Below are 21440 nucleotides of genomic sequence, written 5' to 3' on the forward strand. Positions count from 1 at the left end.
CAGCCCAGAGACCTCCGAGCCGGTTCCATCCGGCCGCCCAGAGACCTCCGAGCCGGTCCGATCCGGCCGCCCAGATACCTCCGAGCCGGTCCCATCCGGCCGCCCAGATACCTCCGAGCCGGTTCCGTCCGGCCGCCCAGAGACCTCCGAGCCGGTTCCATCCGGCAGCCCAGAGACCTCCGAGCCGGTTCCATCCGGCCGCCCAGAGACCTCCGAGCCGGTCCCATCCGGCCGCCCATATACCTCCTAGCCGCTTCCGTCCGGGACCACCCAGAGGTTTCAGAGCCCTCTGGATCCTTACAATCACCCAGGCTCATCGGCTCTCCATCTCCACCTTGGCTCCTTCCACCATCTCCACTTGGCTCCTTGGTCCCCCTGGTCGTCTCCCTGTCTCCTTGTCCACAAAAGTACACCCCCCTCCTGAACCCCCACCCACCCTTCCCTGTTGGATCTGTTACGGCACAAGGTCGCGCCATTTTGGGGGGGGCGTACTGTAACTGTTCACCCTCTGCACATCGTCAACACTGGACTTCATTCCCCATAATCCTCAGCACCCGTCTCACCTCATCTCCATTACTGGATTTTAGTTGTTTATCCCCATCACCTGCGTATCATTTTTGAAAATGCATTTCGACGTGGCCAATTCCCCTTCTTGATACATCCTCATTGTGTGAAGGCGGAGCCAGGTGTAAGAATTAAGAATATATCTAAACTACGTTTTATGCTCTCACTATCAGATACAGAGAAGCTAATCCATGACATCAAGACTAGATTATTGTAACGCACTATTAGGTGGTTGCCCCGTAGGCCTATTACAAAAACTCCATCTAGTTCAAAATGCAGCAGCTCGAGTTCTTACATGAACTAAAAAGTATGAGAATGTAAGCCTGGTCCTATCAACATTTCACCGGTTCCCTATTAAGCAACCCATTAACTTTACAATCTTACTGATTACTTATAAAGCCCTACTATGCCGTAGCCCTCGTGACGGTTTTCATTTATACTTCTACGTCGTTGTCCACGTCAAACGGCAATGACCACTAGGAGTCAGTGTCCACGCGGGTGTAGCTTGTGTTACCAGAAGCAGCTTGTTTGAGAAGCTTTAGCATTGATAGGTGCAATTAAAAAGTCACTTTTGAGGCAGATTTGAGATGTTTAATACCAAAGCACAAATATTTTACATAGATAATTCATTCGAAATGCATTAGAGGAAGCATGACTCTATCGTAGAGTTTTTTTACCTGACGGAGGGGTTCAAACAGACCATCCCAGAGCTTGCGGTCCACGTAGGGTCCGCGTTGAGTTGGCGTAGGGTACACATGGGGAACGCGGCTCTGCGTAAGCTACGCCATAGGTTGCGCCGTAGGTCCTACACACGACTATAAACTTAGCTTTACTCATAAACGCCTTGCCCATTCAGGAAACCCATGCGGGACCAGTGGATACTCGCGGTGCGGAAGCATTAGACTATGACGGCTCACCAACGTCTAATTTGTTTCGCCATAGTTTCAAAACAAGCTTTAAAAAACATTTTTACACTTTTCATAATAACATAACGAAAACTTTGTTTGAGGAGTTGATTCTGGATCTGATTCTCCAATGCATGCATCCTCACACATACACACAGGTGGCTGTCAGGAAACTCAGGGGGAGACATGGCATGGGAACCCAATATGCAGGCAGAGACAGGCAGGACAAGATAGTAGGGGTAAACACGGGTATTTAATAACAAAGAACAATTCAATTCAATTCAATTCAATTCAAGTTTATTTATATAGCGCTTTTCACAATGTGCATTGTTTCAAAGCAGCTTTACAGGGGCAAACAGGAAAAACAGAAAAGTTAAAACACAGCACAGTGCATGGTATTTATACAACGAGTAAGATCATTCTAATAAATAATATCTAATTTCTAATTAAATAAATGAATGAATGCAGTCTCCCGGTGAGCAGGCCAACACTGCCCTGCTGTGGCGAGGAACCCAAACTCCAATGATTGATTAATGGAGAAAAAAACCTCGGGAGAAACCAGGCTCAACCGGGAGGGCCAGATCCCCTCTGACGTGTCATAGCTGCACTCAAACTGGTGCTATGTGATTTTAGTTTAGCATTTAATACCAAATATTGTAACTTCAGCATTAATAAGACAAATAGTCTGTCTTTTGCTCTTGGTTGTAGATGTAGTGGTCAGAGCTGGGATGGTCTGATGGTCATATTTCTCTTGGCTGGTGGTGGAATTGCCTTAGATGGAGCTGGGATGGTCAGTCAGTCTGCAGCTGTAGCTGGCGTAATCTCAAATTGGGGATGGGCATCTGTCGGTCGTCTGGACATGGTGGAACTTCCTACCTCGGGATGGGCATCCCGAGGCAGAGGCGGAAAGAGAATAAAGAGAATAATTAGCGTAGCTGCTGTTCATTAACTATGGATTAAGTGAAAGCTTGGCTGAAAAGATGTGTCTTTAATCTAGATTTAAATTGGGAGAGTGTGTCTGACCCTCGAATAGTATCAGGAAGGCTATTCCAGAGTTTAGGTGCTACGTATGAGAAAGCTCGTCCCCCTTTGGTGGATTTTGTTATTCTAGGTGTTGTCAAAAGTCCTAAGTTTTGAGATCTTACAGAGCGTGATGGGTTGTAACGTGATAAAAGCTCGGTTAAGTAAGTAGGTGCTAAACCGTTCAGGGCTTTATAAGTAATTAAAAATCAATACGATAGTTAATGGGTAGCCAGTGAAGCGATGATAAAACTGGGGTTATGTGATCGTATTTTCTTGACCTAGTAAGAACTCTGGCAGCTGCATTCTGAACTAACTGTAGTTTGTTTATCGATGATACAGGACAACCACTAAGTAGAGCATTACAATAGTCAAGCCGTGAGGTCACAAATGCATGAATAAGCTTTTCTGCGTCTGCAACACACAAACTATTTCATAATCTGGCAACATTTCTAAGGTGGAAGAAGGCTTTTTTTGTGATATTTGAGATGTGATTTTTAAAAGACAGGTTGCCGTCTAATATAATGCCTAGGTCTTTAACTGTATTTGTTGGAGTAACAGTGCAGCTTTCAATTTGCAGGCTGTAATCGGAGATATTCCGTTTACTTGATTTTTGTGCTATAAGTAATATTTCTGTTTTGCTAGAGTTTAAAATGAGGAAATTACTAGTAATCCAATGTTTTATGTCCTCGATGCACTCTGCCAGTTTGGACAGCTTAATGGAATCATCTGGTCTTGATGAGATACAGTTGTGTTCAAAATTATTCAACCCCCACTGAAATTGATTGTTTTGGTCGGTTTGACACAGTAGGCAAGGTGTTCTTTTCTTCATAGGCCTTGTTCTTCCTCCTCCAAACATAGCGTTGATCCATGGGCCCAAACAGTTCTAATTTTGTTTCATCAGTCCACAGAACACTATCCCAAAACTTCTGTGGTTTGTCCACATGACTTTTGGCATACTGCAGTCGACTCTTCTTATTCTTTGGGGACAGCAAGGGGGTGCGCCTGGGAGTTCTGGCATGGAGGCCTTCATTACGCAGGGTGCGCCGTATTGTCGGCGCAGAAACTTCAGTACCCACATCTGACAAATCTTTTCTCAGTTCCTCAGCAGTCACACGGGGACTTTTCTCCACTCTACGCTTCAGGTAGCGCACAGCAGTCGAAGTCAGCATCTTCTTTCTGCCACGACCAGGTAGCGTTTCAACAGTGCCCTTTGCCTTGTATTTGCGAATGATGCTTCCTATGGTGTCTCTTGGTATGTTTAACATCTTTGCAATCTTCTTATAGCCATTGCCCTTCCTGTGAAGAGTAATCACCTGTTCTCTTGTCTTCCTGGACCATTCTCTTGACCTCACCATGTTTGTAACCACACCAGTAAATGTCTAGAAGGAGCTGAGTATCACAGTCATTTTAAAGCTGCCTAATTGGTGCCTATTAGGCTTTATTGCTGCTCCCTGATATCCACAGGTGATTTCAATACCTGATTGAAAACACTTCATTGAACCTCTGTTCTTCAGAGTGGTAAGTCTTTAAGGGGTTGAATAATTATGTCAATGAAGAATTCACAAAAGAAACATTTACTACTGTATTACAAAGCTAATTGATGTCATTTTATTTGCATATAGTTTTTTAAGAAGTCCTTGTAGGATTTCATTCTGAATACAATTTCAAATGTACACTAAATTCCCTAAAACCATTTACAGCATTGGGGGTTGAATAATTTTGAACGTCGTTGGTTTGGATGTTGCAATAATTTTGATTAAATCTTCTGGGTTAATAGGAGAAAAAACACTCTAGCTTTTCTTTTTGGGTGACGGTTGAAACTAATTCTTCGACACACTTGGAGGTTTGGTTTTAGCTATGTTGTTTCATATTATTTCGATTTTCTCAGTAAAAAAACTTCATGAATTCATTGCTACCAAGGTGCGGCGGAATACCCAGGTCAGCTGGAGTCTGTTTGTTTGTTAGTTTAGCAATTGTACTAAATAAAAACCTTGGATTGTTTTTGTTATTTTCTATGAGGTTACGGAAGTGCTCAGCTTTTGCTGCTTTTAGTGCCTTTTTGTAACAGCTTGCACTCTCTTTCCATGCAATTTTAAAGACCTCTAATTGGGTTTGTTTCCATTTTCGCTCCAGTTTACGCGTTTCTCTTTTTAGGGCGCGAGTGGTGTTACTATACCATGGTGCTATGATCTTTTCATTAATCTTTTTTGACTTCATAGGTGCGACCGCTTCTAATGTATTAGGGTCAATGACAAATAAGAAAATGTCAGGTGGTGCGACCATATATTGATTTAACATAATATACATTTAATGTATTTAGCACTGAGTATTTTTCCCCTCATATATAAGAAATTTAACATAAAATCATGCCAAAATATTTTATTAAGAATTTTATTGAGAAAATTAACATTTATTTCTCAGTTTTGTTCTCTGTTTGTATGTTCGGACGGTCGCACCACCTGACATTTTTGGTCTTTCAAACACCAAAACTCAAAAAATCTATTGAATTTCAATAAAATGAAAAGGGTTTCTTATAAAGGACATATTGTAGATCCATTTGATATATGACATGTATTTATTCAAATTCTATTTATGAAAATAATGAATTTGGACACAAAACACGTCATTGACCCACTAGACAAAATAGTGCCCATGTTGCTGGTCATGTTATCGAGCGATTCTATATTAGTTGGAAAGGTTATTAGAGGAGTCAGATCTGGCAAGTTCTTTACGAAACTATCTTTAGTAGTTGAGGTGATTGTTCTACCCTGTCGATAACGAGATATACAACTGATTTCAGCAGTGCGCAGTGTACATGTTATAAGATGGTGATCGGAAACATCGTCACTTTGAGGTATAACATCGATATTGGTTAGATCGGCTCCGTGAGATGTAATCAAGTCTAGGGTATGATTAAGGCGATGAGTAGGTCTATTGATGTATTGTGTTACACCACAAGAGTCTCGCAGTTCTTTAAACGCCACAGCTAATGGACCGTTAGCAATATCTACGTGGATATTAAAATCTCCAACAATCAGTACTTTATCGACGTCAACCAATAGATCCGATAAGAAGTCTGCGAACTCTATCAGAATATTAGTGTAAGGCCCAGGGGGTCTATACACAGTAACCAATGTAAGAGAGACCAATGGTTTTTTACTTTTATTTGGAACAGTTATGTTCAACGCAAGCACTTCAAATGATTTAAATGTATGCATTGTTCTCCGAGTAACGGTAAGAAAGTCTCTAAAGATTGTTGCGACACTACCACCTCGACCAACCGGACGTGGCTCATGAATATAACCGTAGCTTGGTGGAGTAGACTCATTTTGACCGAAGTAATCATTTGGCTTAAGCCAGGTTTCAGTAAGGAAAAGTATATTAAAACTGTTGTCTGTGATCATTTCATTTACAATAACTGCCTTTGGATTTAGTGATCTAATATTAAGTAGCCCAAACTTTAGGCGTTGGTTCTGCTCATTAAATATGTTGACTTTTGGTTTAATCATGATAAGATTTTTTTCTCTGACTTTTAAATAAATTATTATTTGGTTGTATTATTCGGGGGACAGACACAGTCTCTATGCATTTGGAAGCATTAACATTCTTAACAGGTGGGTGAGAGCAGCACAGACTATGGTTCAAATTTGTACTTACTAGTCAAATGGTGCGTAGCGTCTTTGAGATGTTGTCAGACAGAATTTCCACTCCAATGCTGCTGGGGTGCAGCCCGTCGGGGCGGAAGAGCCTTTGTTGTAGAACACTACATCAAAAGGCAAAACAAAAACCCACGAGGGGGAAAACAGGACAGGAAAATATATAAACTTCAACAAGGACTAGGACACTGACTTACAACTAAACTAAGAAAACAAACACTTGAGACAAACACTAAACTGACGCTTACTATACACGAGGGAACAGGAACAGGAACAAGGTAACAAGCATATGGCAACAAGGCATTCACAGGAACAGGAACAGGAACAGGAACAGGAACAGGAACAGACTCTAACACAGCACAAAGCAAAACAACTGCAAGGACCAACAGGTACAAGTACAATGCACAAGCACAGGACAAAGAAACATGAGGACTCTTTATGGGGAAAAAACACAGGATAATTAATAGGGACCAGGTGACACAGATCAAACACTAAGGGAATGCTAACGAGACTGAAAGGGCGGGGACACAGACGAGACTCGGGGAGAATATTGAAAGCCACAAGGTCGAAACGTCTCTCCCCACATGAAACAGAGGATCCTGTATGATTCCACCTCTAGACCAAGAAATACCTGACAAGGTGAGGTGGAATTATGACAGGTGGCACAGTGGTGCGCTGTTCACAGACTTTTCCTCCTGAGAGCGATAGCTACGAGTGTCATTTTGGATAAACCTTTATGTAGTAAGGTTCAGGCTTATGGAAGAAAGGAGGCGGAGTCGGCGTCGCTGGGAAAGCGTAAGAATTCGTTTTTATTTACTACAATACTTCCGGGTTGTAGACCCGCTCACTCAATAACACAATCTCTCTAGTTGTGACGAATCTTTCTTTTCTCTCGGACGCTCCTCGACAGCTTGTCTCTCTCGGTCCGTCGATGTGTGCTTTCCCAGCCTGGTTTCTCTCTCCCCTCTCTTCTCCTTTGTCGTGCCTTAAATGCGTCTCCTCGCCAATTACTAGAACAAGAAGCAGGTGATTTCACTCTAGCGTTGATCTGCTTACTCACCGTCATACTCCCGACACGCCCCTCTGCCGCAGACCGCGCTAGACCACGCCCCCCTTTCCACATACCCCCACCGCCCGACTCAGGCCGAGGCCCCATCCGGCCTGTAGCCTCGTCCCCCCCCCTCCGGGAGAGAAAGTCGGCCACCGCCATCTGAGTCCCCGGCCTGTGGATCACCTGGAACTTGAATGGTTGCAAAGCAAGGTACCAACGAGTGATCCGCGCGTTGGTGTCCTTCATACGGTGGAGCCATTGGAGGGGCGCGTGGTCCGAACAGAGCGTGAACTCCCTCCCCAGGAGATAATACCGGAGGGTGAGGACCGCCCAGCGGATCGCCAAACACTCCTTCTCTATGGTGCTGTACCTCATCTCCGCCCGTGACAGTTTGCGGCTGATGTACAGCACCGGACGATCCTCCCCCTCTATCTCCTGGGACAGGACAGCGCCCACGCCCCTGTCCGAAGCATCAGTCTGCAACAGAAAAGGGAGTGAAAAATCGGGAGCGTGCAATAACGGTCCGCCACACAGAGCAGCCTTCACTTGGGTAAACCCCTGCTGACACTGCTCCGTCCATTGGACGGTATCTGGTTCCCCCTTTTTAGTGAGGTCAGTCAGCGGGCTGGTGAGGTCCGAATAATTGGGCACAAACCGTCTATAATATCCCGCCAGCCCCAGGAACTGCCTCACCTCCTTTTTGGTCTTGGGTCTCGGGGCGGTGGCAATAGCTGCTGTCTTATCAATTTGGGGACGCACCTCCCCGTGACCCAAGTGGAAGCCCAGATACCTTACCTCTACTCGCCCAACCGCACACTTCTTCGGGTTAGCCGTCAGCCCCGCCCTCCTCAGCGAACTCAGGACCGCTCTCAAGTGCTGCATATGCCGCTGCCAATCATTACTGTATATGATGATGTCATCGAGATAGGCTGCGGCATATGCCGCGTGAGGTCTGAGGATACGATCCATGAGACGCTGAAATGTTGCCGGGGCTCCGAATAAGCCGAACGGAAGCGTGACGAATTGGTGTAAACCGAACGGCGTAGTAAAGGCTGTTTTCTCTTTGGATAATGGAGATAGGGGGATCTGCCAATATCCTTTCGTCAGATCCAATGTCGAATAAAAACGAGCCGTACCTAGCCGGTCAAGTAATTCGTCAATTCGAGGCATTGGATAGGCGTCGAACTTCGACACCGCATTCACCTTGCGATAGTCCACACAGAACCGGACCGAGCCGTCGGTCTTTGGTACTAAAACTATCGGGCTCGCCCAGTCACTTTTGGACTCTTCTATTACCCCCATGTCCAGCATAGCCTCTAATTCCTTCTGAACCACAATTTTTTTGTGTTCAGGTAACCTATAGGGGCGACTGCGTACTACGGCACCCGGTATTGTCTCAATATGGTGCTCTATGAGATTCGTGCGGCCGGGCAGGGGCGAAAAAACATCTGAAAACTCCGTTTGCAACTTCGCAACATCCGTGAGCTGGGAGGACGAGAGATGATCTCCGCCTGGTGCCAGAGCGAGTGATTGCACCTTGGTGTTCGTCTCTGGCCCGAGATCATCTACTCTAGTTACTGTCGTCGCCAGCATCACGGTGTTCGCCTCACTCCATTTTTTTAGGAGGTTGAGGTGATAAATTTGATGTCCCCCGCTCCTGTCCGACCGTACTACCTCATAATTGAGATCTCCTATTCGTCGTGTGACCTCAAACGGCCCTTGCCACTTGGCGAGTAGTTTAGAACTGGACGTGGGGAGTAATACAAGCACTTTCTCTCCCGGTGAAAATTTACGTAGTCTGGCTCCCCTGTTATAATGCCGGCTTTGTCGTTCCTGTGCCTGTAACAAATTCTCCATAGAGAGCCGCCCCAGTGTATGGAGTTTTGTTCGCAGGTCCAGGACATACTGAATTTGATTTTTGCTCGCGGAAGGTCCGTCCTCCCAAGCCTCTCTTAGGACGTCTAAAACCCCGCGGGGTTGACGACCATAGAGAAGCTCAAAGGGGGAAAACCCCGTGGAGGCTTGGGGAACCTCGCGGACGGCAAATAACAGGGGTTCCAGCCACTTATCCCAATTTTTGGCGTCTTCGTGTACGAATTTCCGGATCATGGATTTTAATGTGCGATTAAAACGTTCGACCAACCCGTCAATTTGTGGGTGATAGACGCTGGTTCGAATCGTCTTAATGCCCAATAATCCGTACAATTCGCGGAGTGTCCGTGACATAAACGCCGTGCATTGATCTGTGAGAATCTCCTTAGGGATCCCCACACGGGAGATTAAACGAAACAGGGCGTCCGCAACACTGGTTGCTGAGATATTGCGTAACGCCACTGCCTCAGGGTATCGGGTTGCATAATCAACGATGACCAATGCAAATCGATGCCCTCGTGCGGATCGCTCTAACGGCCCGATCAGGTCCATACCAATTCTTTCGAAGGGGACCTGAATAAGTGGAAGTGGGCATAATGGCGCCCTGGGAGTGGCCGGTGGGTTTACCAACTGGCATTCAGGACAAGACGCGCACCACCTACGCACGTTCTCATGAATGCCCGGCCAAAAAAAACGGGTCGTTAGGCGATTTACAGTTGCAGCTTGACCTAGGTGCCCTGCCATCGGATTACAATGAGCCGCCTGGAAAAGCATTTCACGGCGGCTTTTGGGTATGACTAATTGGGTTGTATCTTGTTTTGACTGAGTGTCCTGGGTCACTCGATACAACCTGTCTTTCAAAATAGCGAAATACGGGTAGGATAGGGTCTGCGCAGGTTGGAGAAGCTGTCCGTCGATTGTACGGACCTGTTCAAACGCATGTTTGAGCGTCTCATCCTGAGACTGTTCCAGAGGAAAATCATCGCCCTGAGAGAGGTTTCTCCTGTCCACCGGGCTCCGTTCCTCTGAAACTGTCATCAGAGGTCCCGGTTCAACTTCTCCGACCTGAGCGACCGCTCCTCCCCGCCGCACTTGGTTATGCCCAGAAACATCCGCACATAAATGTCCCATTAATATTGAAAACAATGGCCAATTCGTCCCCAAAATTTGCGGATGTCGGAGGTGCTCATTAACAGCCACCTCTATCCTATGTTTTTGTCCCCGAAATTTTATGGTCAGCGGCACCAAAGGATAGTTCACGATATCCCCATGTACACACCTTACCTTAACCCCGCGGCTCGTATCCATTGCCCCGAATTGCATCAGGCTTTGGTGGATTGAGGTTTGGTTACATCCTGAATCAACCAAAGCCTGATATGTACCCCCCCTTATACTCACAGGTATCTGGTACAACCCGTCCTGACCGAGGGCAGCCTGAGGGTTGTCGGGCACCCGGATCATCATCCCGACCTCCATCATATGACAGCGGTCGACAGAATGTCCGGGGTCCCCACAACGCCAACAGGCCGGCCCAGGAGTCCCCGCCGCCCCAGCGGCAGGAAGCAGACCCCCGAATTGGCGAGGAGAGGCTGAAGGAAGGGAAGAGGCATGGGCATTGTTGCCCGGACGGTGATAGGATCCCTCAGGGGACCTCGCAGCGCCGTTAGGTCCCGCCTCCTGCGAGAACCGTGTTCGCGGCGCGGGCCGCGGGTAGAAATTCCCCCGAGACCTAGGAAAGGGAACAGGTCTCGTAGAGAGAGAAGCGACAGAAGGGAGAGAGGGAGAGAGCGATGGTAGGGCTACGCCGGCCCCGGGGCACGCCACCAGCTGGTCCTCCGCCAATTGGATCGCCTGGGCCAGCATCGTCGGGCGGTGACATTGGACCCATTGGGAGGTTTTCCTGGGTAACCTCGCCACAAACTGCTCCAACGTCACCTGGTCGATGATGGTCTCGACGGTGCTAGCGTCGGTAATCAGCCATCTGCGGCAGGCATCCCGGAGCTGGTGAGCAAAGGAAAAAGGCTGTGTCCGATCCCCGAACTCCAGAGACCGGAACCGCTGCCGATGCTGCTCAGGACTCCGACCCACTCGCTCGAGAATAGCCTTTTTGAGGTCCGCATACCTCAGCAGGTTCTCGATGGGGAGTTGCTGGGCGGCCATCTGGGCTTCTCCGGACAGGAGCGGGATGAGACGGGCAGCCCATGCGTCCTGCTGCCAACCTGACAGCTCTGCGGACCTCTCGAAGAGCTCGAGGAAGGCTTCCGGCTCGTCCTGGGCTCCCATCTTGTGCAGCGGTATCGTCGGGGATCCAGTTGGTAGGGGACTGCCTTGCTCCTGGCCCAACCAGCTCCGGAACGCATCACGGTCCTCCTGTTGGGTTTTTACGAGAGACTGGAACCGTCTCTCTTGGTCTTCTCGCAGTGCCAACAGGGCCTGATGATGTTCCTGATGGAGGCCGGCAAGAGAGCTGATGACCTCCGCGAACGGCGATCCTGAGGGGGGACTCTGCATTTTGGAGGCGGTCCTTCCTTTCTCCCGGGTTTTGGCACCACTGTAGTAAGGTTCAGGCTTATGGAAGAAAGGAGGCGGAGTCGGCGTCGCTGGGAAAGCGTAAGAATTCGTTTTTATTTACTACAATACTTCCGGGTTGTAGACCCGCTCACTCAATAACACAATCTCTCTGGTTGTGACGAATCTTTCTTTTCTCTCGGACGCTCCTCGACAGCTTGTCTCTCTCGGTCCGTCGATGTGTGCTTTCCCAGCCTGGTTTCTCTCTCCCCTCTCTTCTCCTTTGTCGTGCCTTAAATGCGTCTCCTCGCCAATTACTAGAACAAGAAGCAGGTGATTTCACTCTAGCGTTGATCTGCTTACTCACCGTCATACTCCCGACACGCCCCTCTGCCGCAGACCGCGCTAGACCACGCCCCCCTTTCCACACTTTACTTTAAGTAAGTGGAAAAAGTATTTTCTGTTCAGTGAGCGGCAAAAGCAGCACATTCATAACCAAACTGTCAGGTCTCGGGTTTAACTTTCTTCTTTCTTCCTGGCAATCTCCACGCAGCTGTTTTCACTTACACTCTCGCGCACCTGTTTGTTATTTCCTCATTATCTTTCGACTCCTTATAGTCAGCCTCTGCTTTCCTTTCCGTTGCCAGTGTGTTGATTCTTGCACGATAATCACTAGGCCTCTTGTCTTGTTGTGTTTCTAATACTCTTCCCTCCAGTTGCATTGCTGGTGGTTTCTTGTACGCAGGCTGATCGTCTCGCCGCTGCCTTCCATTTGGATTACCCGGTTTGGATTACCTCTGCTGTCCACTCTACTACGGTTCTGCTTTATTCCCTTGGATGACGTTCGCAACTCGCCTGACCCTGCCTGTCTGACACAGAGTTCGCGTCAACCCTACGGATCCTGTTGACACCTTGTTTGATCTTCGCCTGTTTGACTCCGATTCAGCTCGCTCCCATTTACCTTTGGCCTCTTACGGCATTGTTTATGTTTTATATGTTAATCTCCTTAATTGATTAAAAGACTGTATAAACGCATCTGCATTTGGGTCTGTCCTCTATTCCTGACAGAACACACTGGCCCGTATGGATCCAGCGGATGCATCCATCCTGTGCACTGCCGTGGAACAGCAGGGGATGCTATTGGGCCGTCATGAGGAAGGTTTGACGGTTACACGACAGAATATGGACGCTTTGTCCACTCTGGTACAAGATTTATCAACCCGGCTGGATCAAACACTCCTACTTGGCGCGACTTCACAGAGCCTACCCTCCGAACCCCGGGTGAATAACCCACCGCTGTACGATGGTGAGCCAACACTCTGCAGAGCATTCATCACACAATGTGAGGTTGTGTTTTCTCTTCAGCCTCGCACTTACGCTTCAGAGAAATCCAAGGTGGCATTCGTGGTATCTCTGCTGACGGGACGGGCTCGCGAATGGGGAGCGGCCATGTGGGAGGCACAGGGTTGTTATCGGCATGACTTCCAGGACTTCAAGACGGAGATGATTAAGGTCTTCGACCGCTCAGTTTTCGGCACAGAGGCTTCTCGTCGCCTTGCGTCACTATGGCAGGGCAGAAGGTCAGTCACGGACTATTCCATTGAGTTTCGTACACTAGCAGCCACTTGCTCCTGGAATTCCGAGGCACTTACGGCACGGTTCCTAGAGGGTCTGGTCAGTGACATCATGGACGTAATCTACTCACGTGAGTCCCCTAAGGATTTTGACGAACTCGTTGATTTGGCCATTCGGCAAGATGCCAGAAAGGAGGTCCGCCAACGTGCCAAATCTGCTAATGCTCAAATGGATCATTGGTCTCCTCCCCGCAATTATCCAGTTTCCGTGGGTCAGTCTGAACCTATGCAGCTAGGTAGACTGCGTCTCTCTACCCAGGAAAGATGCGCCGTGTCAATGATGATGTGTTTCTGTATTGTGCGGGGCAATGTCATGAAGCTGCTAATTGTCCGCTAAAAGCCAACGCTCGTCGGTAAACAGGGGAGTCCTGGCGAGCGGCACTTCAATCTCTCCTGGTCTAGGAACCCGCACCCTCCTATCAGTTGTGATCACCTTTAATGATGTCAGCTTCCGTGAGTCCGCTCTCATTGATTCGGGGGCGGAAGGCAACTTCATTGATGAGTCTTGGGCTCGTGACAGAGGGCTGTCTCTTCTCCCTCTCCGTCCACCTGTGCTCGCTCACTCGCTGGATGGCAAGGTTATCAGTGAGATTTCCTTCAGCACCACTTCCGTAGGACTCATCACCTCCGGTAACCATAGGGAGGAGCTTACATTTTTTATTATTAAATCTTCTGTAGCTCCTATTATTTTGGGCCACCCGTGGCGCTCTTTACACAATCCTGTCATCAACTGGACAGAGAACCTTATCACTGGGTGGAGCGTGTAATGTCACGCTCATTGTCTTGGTTCTGCTTATTCTGTAGTTTCTTCTTCTCTGTTTCAGGATGAAAAACTCGACCTGACTGGAGTTCCGGAGGTGTATAACGGCCTGCGGGCGGTTTTTAGCAAGTCCCGGGCCACGTCTCTTCCTCCTCATCGTCCTTATGACTGTGCCATTGACCTTCTCCCAGGCACTTCTCCACCGCGCGGTCGGCTTTTCTCCTTGTCTGCTCCAGAGCGGACAGCCATGGAGAAATATTTGAGTGATTCTCTGGCCGCCGGTGTTATTCGTCCCTCCTCGTCTCCGGCCGGTGCGGGATTTTTCTTTGTGAAGAAAAAGGACGGATCTTTGCGTCCCTGCATAGATTATCGAGGTCTGAACGACATAACTGTTAAAAATCGGTATCCTTTTCCGCTTATGACGTCTGCCTTTGAGTTATTGCAGGGCGCAAAGTTCTTCACAAAGCTGGATCTCCGCAACGCTTACCATCTGGTCCAGATAAGAGAGGGCGACGAATGGAAGACAGGGTTTAATACACCCACGGGGCATTTTGAATATCTGGTCATGCCTTTTGGACTTTCAAACGCCCCGGCTGTCTTCCAGGCACTCGTCAATGACGTGCTCCGTGATATGATCAATAAGTTCATATTTGTGTACCTGGATGAAATTTTAATCTTCTCTTCTTCCCTCCAGGTATACATTCAGCATGTCAGACGGGTGCTTCACCGACTGCTAGAGAATCAGCTGTTCGTTAAAGCGGAGAAGTGTGAATTTCACCGCCAGTCAGTTTCGTTCTTGGGACACATCGTTTCGTCTGAGGGGATACTTATGGACCCAGAAATGGTAAGAGCCGTCTCCAACTGGCCGACACCTGATTCCCGCAAGGCTTTACAACAGTTCCTGGGTTTCGCCAATTTTTATCGGCGTTTTATCAGGAACTTCGGGCAGATGGCGGCCCCTCTCACTGCGTTAACTTCCACCAACGTTAAATTTGCCTGGTTGCCGGCTGCACAGGTACCTTTTGAGGAGCTGAAGAGCAGCTTTGTTTCCTCACCCATTCTTGTTACTCCGGACCCAGCACGGCAGTTCGTGGTGGAGGTTGACGCATCTGAGGTGGTAGTTGGGGCGGTTCTCTCCCAGGTTTCCCCGCATAACAATAAGTTGCATCCATGCGCTTACTTTTCCCATCGATTGTCTCCCGCAGAACGAAACTATGATGTCGGCAATCGAGAGCTGCTGGCTGTATGCTTGGCTCTGGAGGAGTGGCGCCATTGGCTAGAGGCAACTACCATTCCTTTCATCGTGTGGACCGACCACAAGAACCTGGAATATATTCGGACCGCTAAACGGGTGAATTCCAGACAGGCTAGCTGGGCACTCTTCTTCGGGCGCTTTGATTTCATTCTTTCCTATCGTCCGGGCTCCAAGAATGGGAAGCCTGATGCCTTGTCGCGGTGCTTTACTTCCCAGGGTGACTCATCTCCTCCCGATACCATCCTGCCTTCGGGGTGTGTGCTGGGGGGAGTCACCTGGGGAATCGAACACCGTGTCAGACGGGCCCTGAATGGAGTCGAGGTTCCCCGAGAGTGTCCGGCGAGCCTCCTTTTTGTTCATGAGTCGGTCCGCGCGGCCGTTCTCCGTTGGTGCCACTCTTCCAGACTCACTTGCCATCCCGGTATTAGGAGGTCGCTGGCTGTTGTCCGGCAGCGATTCTGGTGGCCGGGCATGGCGGAGGACGTCGACCGTTTCGTGAAGGCGTGCTCGGTCTGTGCCCAAAGCAAGTCACTCAATGTACCTCCTTCTGGGCTACTCCAACCGCTTCCTGTCCCCTCCCGCCCATGGTCCCATATTGCCCCGGATTTTGTGGTTGGTCTCCCTAATTCCAGTGGCAATACGGTAGTCCTTACGGTAGTGGACCCTTTTTCCAAAGCGGTACACTTCCTGGCTCTCCCTAAACTCCCCTCAGCGAAGGAGACAGCCCAGACCGTCGTTGATCACGTCTTCCGGCTTCACGGTCTTCCGGAGGACGTGGTCTCTGATAGGGGGCCTCAGTTCGTTTCTTGCTTTTGGCGCGAATTCTGCCGACAGATTGGTGCTACCCCTAGTCTGTCGTCGGGGTTTCATCCTCAGTCTAATGGCCAGTCTGAGCTGGCCATTAGACCGGGAGGTGCGCCTGGGGGGAGGGGTACTGTCAGGTCTCGGGTTTAACTTTCTTCTTTCTTCCTGGCAATCCCCACGCAGCAGTTTTCACTTACACTCTCGCGCACCTGTTTGTTATTTCCTCATTATCTTTCGACTCCTTATAGTCAGCCTCTGCTTTCCTTTCCGTTGCCAGTGTGTTGATTCTTGCACGATAACCACTAGTCCTCTTGTCTTGTTGTGTTTCTAATACTCTTCCCTCCAGTTGGATTGCTGGTGGTTTCTTGTACGCAGGCTGATCGTCTCGCCGCTGCCTTCCTTTTGGATTACCCGGTTTGGATTACCTCTGCTGTCCACTCTACTACGGTTCTGCTTTATTCCCGTGGATGACGTTCGCACCTCGCCTGACCCTGCCTGTCTGACACAGAGTTCGCTTCAAGCCTATGGATCCTGTTGACACCTTGTTTGATCTTCGCCTGTTTGACTCCGATTCAGCTCGCTCCCATTTACCTTTGGCCTCTTACGGCATTGTTTATGTTTTATATGTTAATCTCCTAAATTGATTAAAAGACTGTATAAACGCATCTGCATTTGGGTCTGTCCTCTATTCCTGACACAAACAGCAGCTTAAAGTTACTTGTAAGTGAATAAATTATTGATTACAATCAGCGTTTACATACGCCTATCATTGTTACTGAATATGATTATAAACATTTCTCTGTAATTATTATATGTCCGACAACAGAAACATTGAATATTTAAATGACTTCTGTCATAAATATCCTTAATAGCCGGAACCCAGGTGCAGGCAGCAAGGGGTTAACGAAAAAACTTTTCTTAACAAGACATAAAGCAAAAAAAAACACAATGGGGCAAAACAGGGATACTTAAAAAAAAAAAAAAAGAATAAGGGAAAGTCCAAACAGGAATACAATCTTTAACAGGAGACATGAACGGGGTTAAAAATGGCAGAGATGGGCACTCGAGTTAAGGCGGTTATACACTGTGCGAGTTCCGTCCGAATTTGAGGGGATTTCAGATTCAGACGACTGCTCAATTGGGTCGTGGCGAATTTATCATTTCTTGTATGTCGTTTGTAGTCCAGAGTACAGGGGGAATCGAGAGCCGATTACCATCTCCCGACCGGCATCTTAGTCTTAGTCAAATCAATAACACAAAGTGACGTACATGAGTAGGGGTGTGGTTACACGAGGAGTTTCAGGCAGGTCTGGGTTCGAATTCGCCTTTAGATAGAATGCATCTTTTGTTCCGACACTTACATTTTTGCAATTTTACGTGTCGAATACATGCATGGGTAACTTATAACACACCAAAGACACAGAAAAACACGTATTTCCACTATATGACCCCTTTAATGTGTCTTTGTTGACACATACCAGAGAGAGATGTTGGAAGGAAATACCTACTGAGCTAAGGCTTCTGTGACAAGTCGGCCTCCACCCAATCAGCGTCGCCATGGTTACGGAGGAAATCAGTGCCAACACCTGTCGATCGTCAGCATCTGAGGCGGATATCCGGAGGATATAAAATCCAGGAAGAGAGGAGAAAGGGTGAGAAATATCTCCATAAGGTTGATGAGGTTGACACTCTCTCTCTCTCTCTCTCTCTCTCTCTCTCTCTCTCTCTCTCTCTCTCTCTCTCTCTCTCTCTCTCTCTCTCTCTCTCTCTCTCTCTCTCTCTCTCTCTCTCTCTCTCTCTCTCTCTCTCTCTCTCTCTCTACTATTTCAAGAGTCAAGCACGTGACGATCGACAGACGGACAGAAGCAAGTCTGGACTTACCCCACGAGCACGGAAACCGAACACTGGAAGCACTTCATCACGGGACGGGAGTTTTATTCCTCACGGGCATCCTGGTGGATTTGTGGTGTTGCGGGCCTATATCTTCACGTGTGTTACAAAATAAACCACCCTCCGGGGATTGTTGTAAACACCAACCTTGGTTGTCTTGTGTCTTAAGTCCCACAGCTGCCTAGTACGTTTTTTAGAAAAATAATATAGCTTGGCCCGTATGTGTGTAGGCGGAGATAGGACCAATACAATTAAACTAACATTACATTGGCTATCCCATTCATATATGTAACTAAAATGTGATATAAATGTGTTAGCCGATTGGATCATTTACATTTATGCATTTAGCAGACACTTTTGGCTTACATTGTATTATCCTATACATTTATACATAGGTATTTGTAATCTCCCTGGATCGAACCCATAACCTTGCGTTGATAACACAATAATCTCACCACTGAGCTACAGGAAAGCTACAAGATCAAGTGAAATCACAAACAGATTTTAAATATACACTATTTATTTAATAAAAAGCTCTTGTGTGTATTGCTCTTATTTATCTAATTATCTAACTAATATCTATCAAAAAATACTATTCATTACAAGATGATTGTTTAACAAATATTTTGGGTAAGACACAATAGAAATGTTACAATAGAATCTAGATATAACATTTATCATGGTGTAATTGTTGTGACATATCTTTTGCAGCCAGTGAGGTAAAAACAATAGACAGTGAGCATATTCGCTTCTCATGGCAGCAAGCGGGGCAATCTTGGTGGATCTCTATAGAGTAACCTATTGTTCTCTATCATCATCTCGTTTCAAGATCCACCTGTGGGAGAACTGGACAGCTCCCCGGTGGCCAAATACACTCATTGAAAATCCGCAAGCCAGAAAACGTCACAAAAAACAACCCACATACATAGAGAGGGAGCTAGATAACAGCATTACAGGTGACATGCGATAGCATGCACACATAAGTGGTTCTGGCAATGCACACCGGAAAAAAATTGAGATGCCAAGCGAAAGCCGGTATATGAAAAGTGCTCAGTGACGAAAGTGCGCAAAGCCTAACCCACCAAGCTATAAATGGGGTTAAAGAAGGTTATGATGAACCCACCCCTAATACAGAATAAGCTACCGGGGTCCTGGTAACATACCTGGTAGTATCTGACAAACGAATGAGGAGAAGTCCAACAAGCCGCGGCACAAATGTCCTGTAGCAAAACTCCCCTGAACAGAGCCCTCAAAGCAGCCGTGCCTCTGGTTGAGTGAGCTCTGAGGCCCCCCGGTGGCTGCACTCCCATGGATTCATAAGCCATAGATATTGCTTCCACAAGCCAATGAGAGAGGCATTTTTTCGAAATGGGATTCCCTGTGTGAGGGGGAGCCCAGGAAATGAAGAGCTGATCGCTCTTGCTAAACGCCTTAGTCCTGTCCATATAAACCCGCAAGGCATGCACAGGACACAAAGCATGTAACCTCTCATCCTCTGCAGAGGAAAAAGGAGGTGGGTGAAAGGCGGACAGGTCTATCACCTCATACGTCACTGCTGGGAAGCATTTAGGCATAAAAGCCTGGTTAGGCCTAAGAAAAACTCTACATCCATCGAAATAAAACTTAGAGCACGAGGGATGAACAGAAAGTGCATGCAAAACACTGACTCGTTCGGCAGAGGTCAGAGCCAGAATCAATGCTGTTTTGAAAGACAGATGTTTCAGCGAAGCGTCTCCCAAAGGCTCAAATGGCCTACGAGACAGAGCCTCCAGCACCATGGAGAGGTCCCACTCTGGCACAGTGTTAGCAGGCGTGGGAAGAGAGCGCTGTGCGCCCTTCATAAACCTGCAAAGGAGAGGGTGTTGCCCTACAAATGTGCCATCGAACCCGACATGGCACGCAGTGATAACTGCAAAATAGACCTTAATAGTGGAAAAGGATCTACCTTTGTCTATTAAGTCCTGCAAAAGCACAAAATATCAGCAACGGAGCACTGATATGATATCAACCTGCACCCATCACACCACTCCTCAAACACGCGCCACTTACAGTCATACAGAGGCCGCGTAGAAGCATCTCCAGCATTCTGAAAAGTGGCAATCACACAAGCAGGAAGCCCAAATGTGTTTAAGTTCGCCCTCTCAAGGGCCAGGCCCAGAGAGCCACCCTGTCCGGGTTGGGGTGGTAGATTTCTCTGTTCGCCTCGGACAGGAGGTCCATGCGTAACGGGAGGGGCCATGGCTGGGCATACAACAGAGGAGAAATCTCGGCCATCCATGGTGCTTTGGGCCACCTGGGTGCTATCAGGATAAGAGACAAGTTCTGATCTCTCACCCTGGCCAGGGTAGACAGTATCAGGCAGAGAGAAAGTAATACAAAGAGCAGCACTCATGGCCAAGGGTGGGCCAGCGCATCCACGCCGAGGGCAGCGTCCCTGTCCCGTAGCGAGAAGAACATAGGACAATGGCCGTTTTCATGCGAGGCGAAGAGATCTGCGGCGGCCTGGCCATTTCTCTGCCACAGAAGGCCCGCTACCTGAGGGTGGAGATGCCAATCTACATAGAGTGGATTCCCCCTCGATAGAAGGTCCGCTCCCCTGTTCAGAACGCCAGGAACATGTGTGGCTCTTAAGGACAGAAAATGTTCCCTGCTCCTTACCAACAGCTTGTGAGCCAGAGCTTGGGGGAATGCATACCCCCTGGCGATTTATAGATGCTACTGCAGTGGTGTTGTCGCAGCGTATCAGCAAATGATGTCCCTGCAAATGGTGAAAAAATGCCTCAGACCCTTCCACACAGAGAGGAGCTCCAATTAGTTTACACACTCTCTGGCTCAACGCGAGCCCGAAGGGTAGAACTGTGAATTTGTAACAGACGCCCTGGTATGCAAAACAAAGAAATTTCCTGTGCGGAGGATATATGGTTATGTGGAAAAAAGCATCGTTCAGATCGACTGATGTGAACCAGTCGTTCTGATGAATTGAACGAGAGAGAGTGCTGTGCGTCAACATTCTGAAATTTTATGTCCTTAAATGTTTGTATAACACTCTGAGATCCAGAATAGGATGAAGGGAGCCGTCCTTTAATGGAACTAGGAAATAACGAGAATAAAACCCCTGGTTGTACAGATGCCAGGGTATCACCCGTACAAGCCCCTTCTCGAGAAGGGAGGAAATCTCGTTTCTCAGAACATGAGAAGTGAGAAGAGAGGATTCCGCTGAAGTTTTTTTTTTTTTTGGCAAACTGGAGCCTGTAGCCCGTCGTAACAGTGCGAATAACCCATTTTGGGGCCGAAACAGACTCCCAAGCTGTCGCATGAGCGCTGAGCATACCCACGCTCGTTGGGGATATACAGATATACAAGAGAAATATGACCATCGGACCATCCCAGCTCAGACCAATACACCCCCAACCAAGAGCAAAGAAGGACTATTTATCTTATTAATGCTGAAGTTACAATATTTGGTATTAAATGCTAAAACTTAAATCACATGTCAGCAGTTTGAGTGCAGCTATAAC

At 47.8% G+C, this 21440-nt stretch overlaps 1 protein-coding gene and 1 pseudogene across 3 annotated transcripts; both read right to left on the reverse strand.

Annotated features, from left to right (window-relative positions):
* Window positions 1-1749: 1749 nt before the first annotated feature.
* Window positions 1750-18021, reverse strand: LOC130414366 (uncharacterized). Of its 3 annotated transcripts, XM_056740224.1 has the most exons (3): window positions 17914-18021; window positions 17511-17635; window positions 1750-6255 (listed from the first exon to the last, which is right to left on the reverse strand). In XM_056740224.1, exon 3 carries the CDS (start codon window positions 5999-6001, stop codon window positions 5072-5074), a length of 930 nt encoding a protein of 309 aa, XP_056596202.1. In that variant the 5' UTR covers window positions 6002-6255; window positions 17511-17635; window positions 17914-18021; the 3' UTR covers window positions 1750-5071. The 3 variants fall into 3 exon arrangements, with proteins under 3 accessions (XP_056596202.1, XP_056596203.1, XP_056596200.1); XM_056740225.1 differs by lacking the exon at window positions 17914-18021 and having other exon boundaries at window positions 17541-17761; XM_056740222.1 differs by lacking the exon at window positions 17914-18021 and having other exon boundaries at window positions 17511-17761.
* On the reverse strand, window positions 17951-20314 carry LOC130414697 (uncharacterized; annotated as a pseudogene).
* Window positions 20315-21440: the final 1126 nt, after the last annotated feature.

This window comes from Triplophysa dalaica, chromosome 24 (genome assembly GCF_015846415.1).
Source record: "Triplophysa dalaica isolate WHDGS20190420 chromosome 24, ASM1584641v1, whole genome shotgun sequence".
NCBI classification, from domain to species: Eukaryota; Metazoa; Chordata; class Actinopteri; order Cypriniformes; family Nemacheilidae; genus Triplophysa; species Triplophysa dalaica.

What these genes read in the sequence shown, in the direction of transcription:
- LOC130414366 (XM_056740224.1), bottom strand. Translation starts at nt 6,001, where the DNA reads ATGATTAAACCAAAAGTCAACATATTTAATGAGCAGAACCAACGCCTA.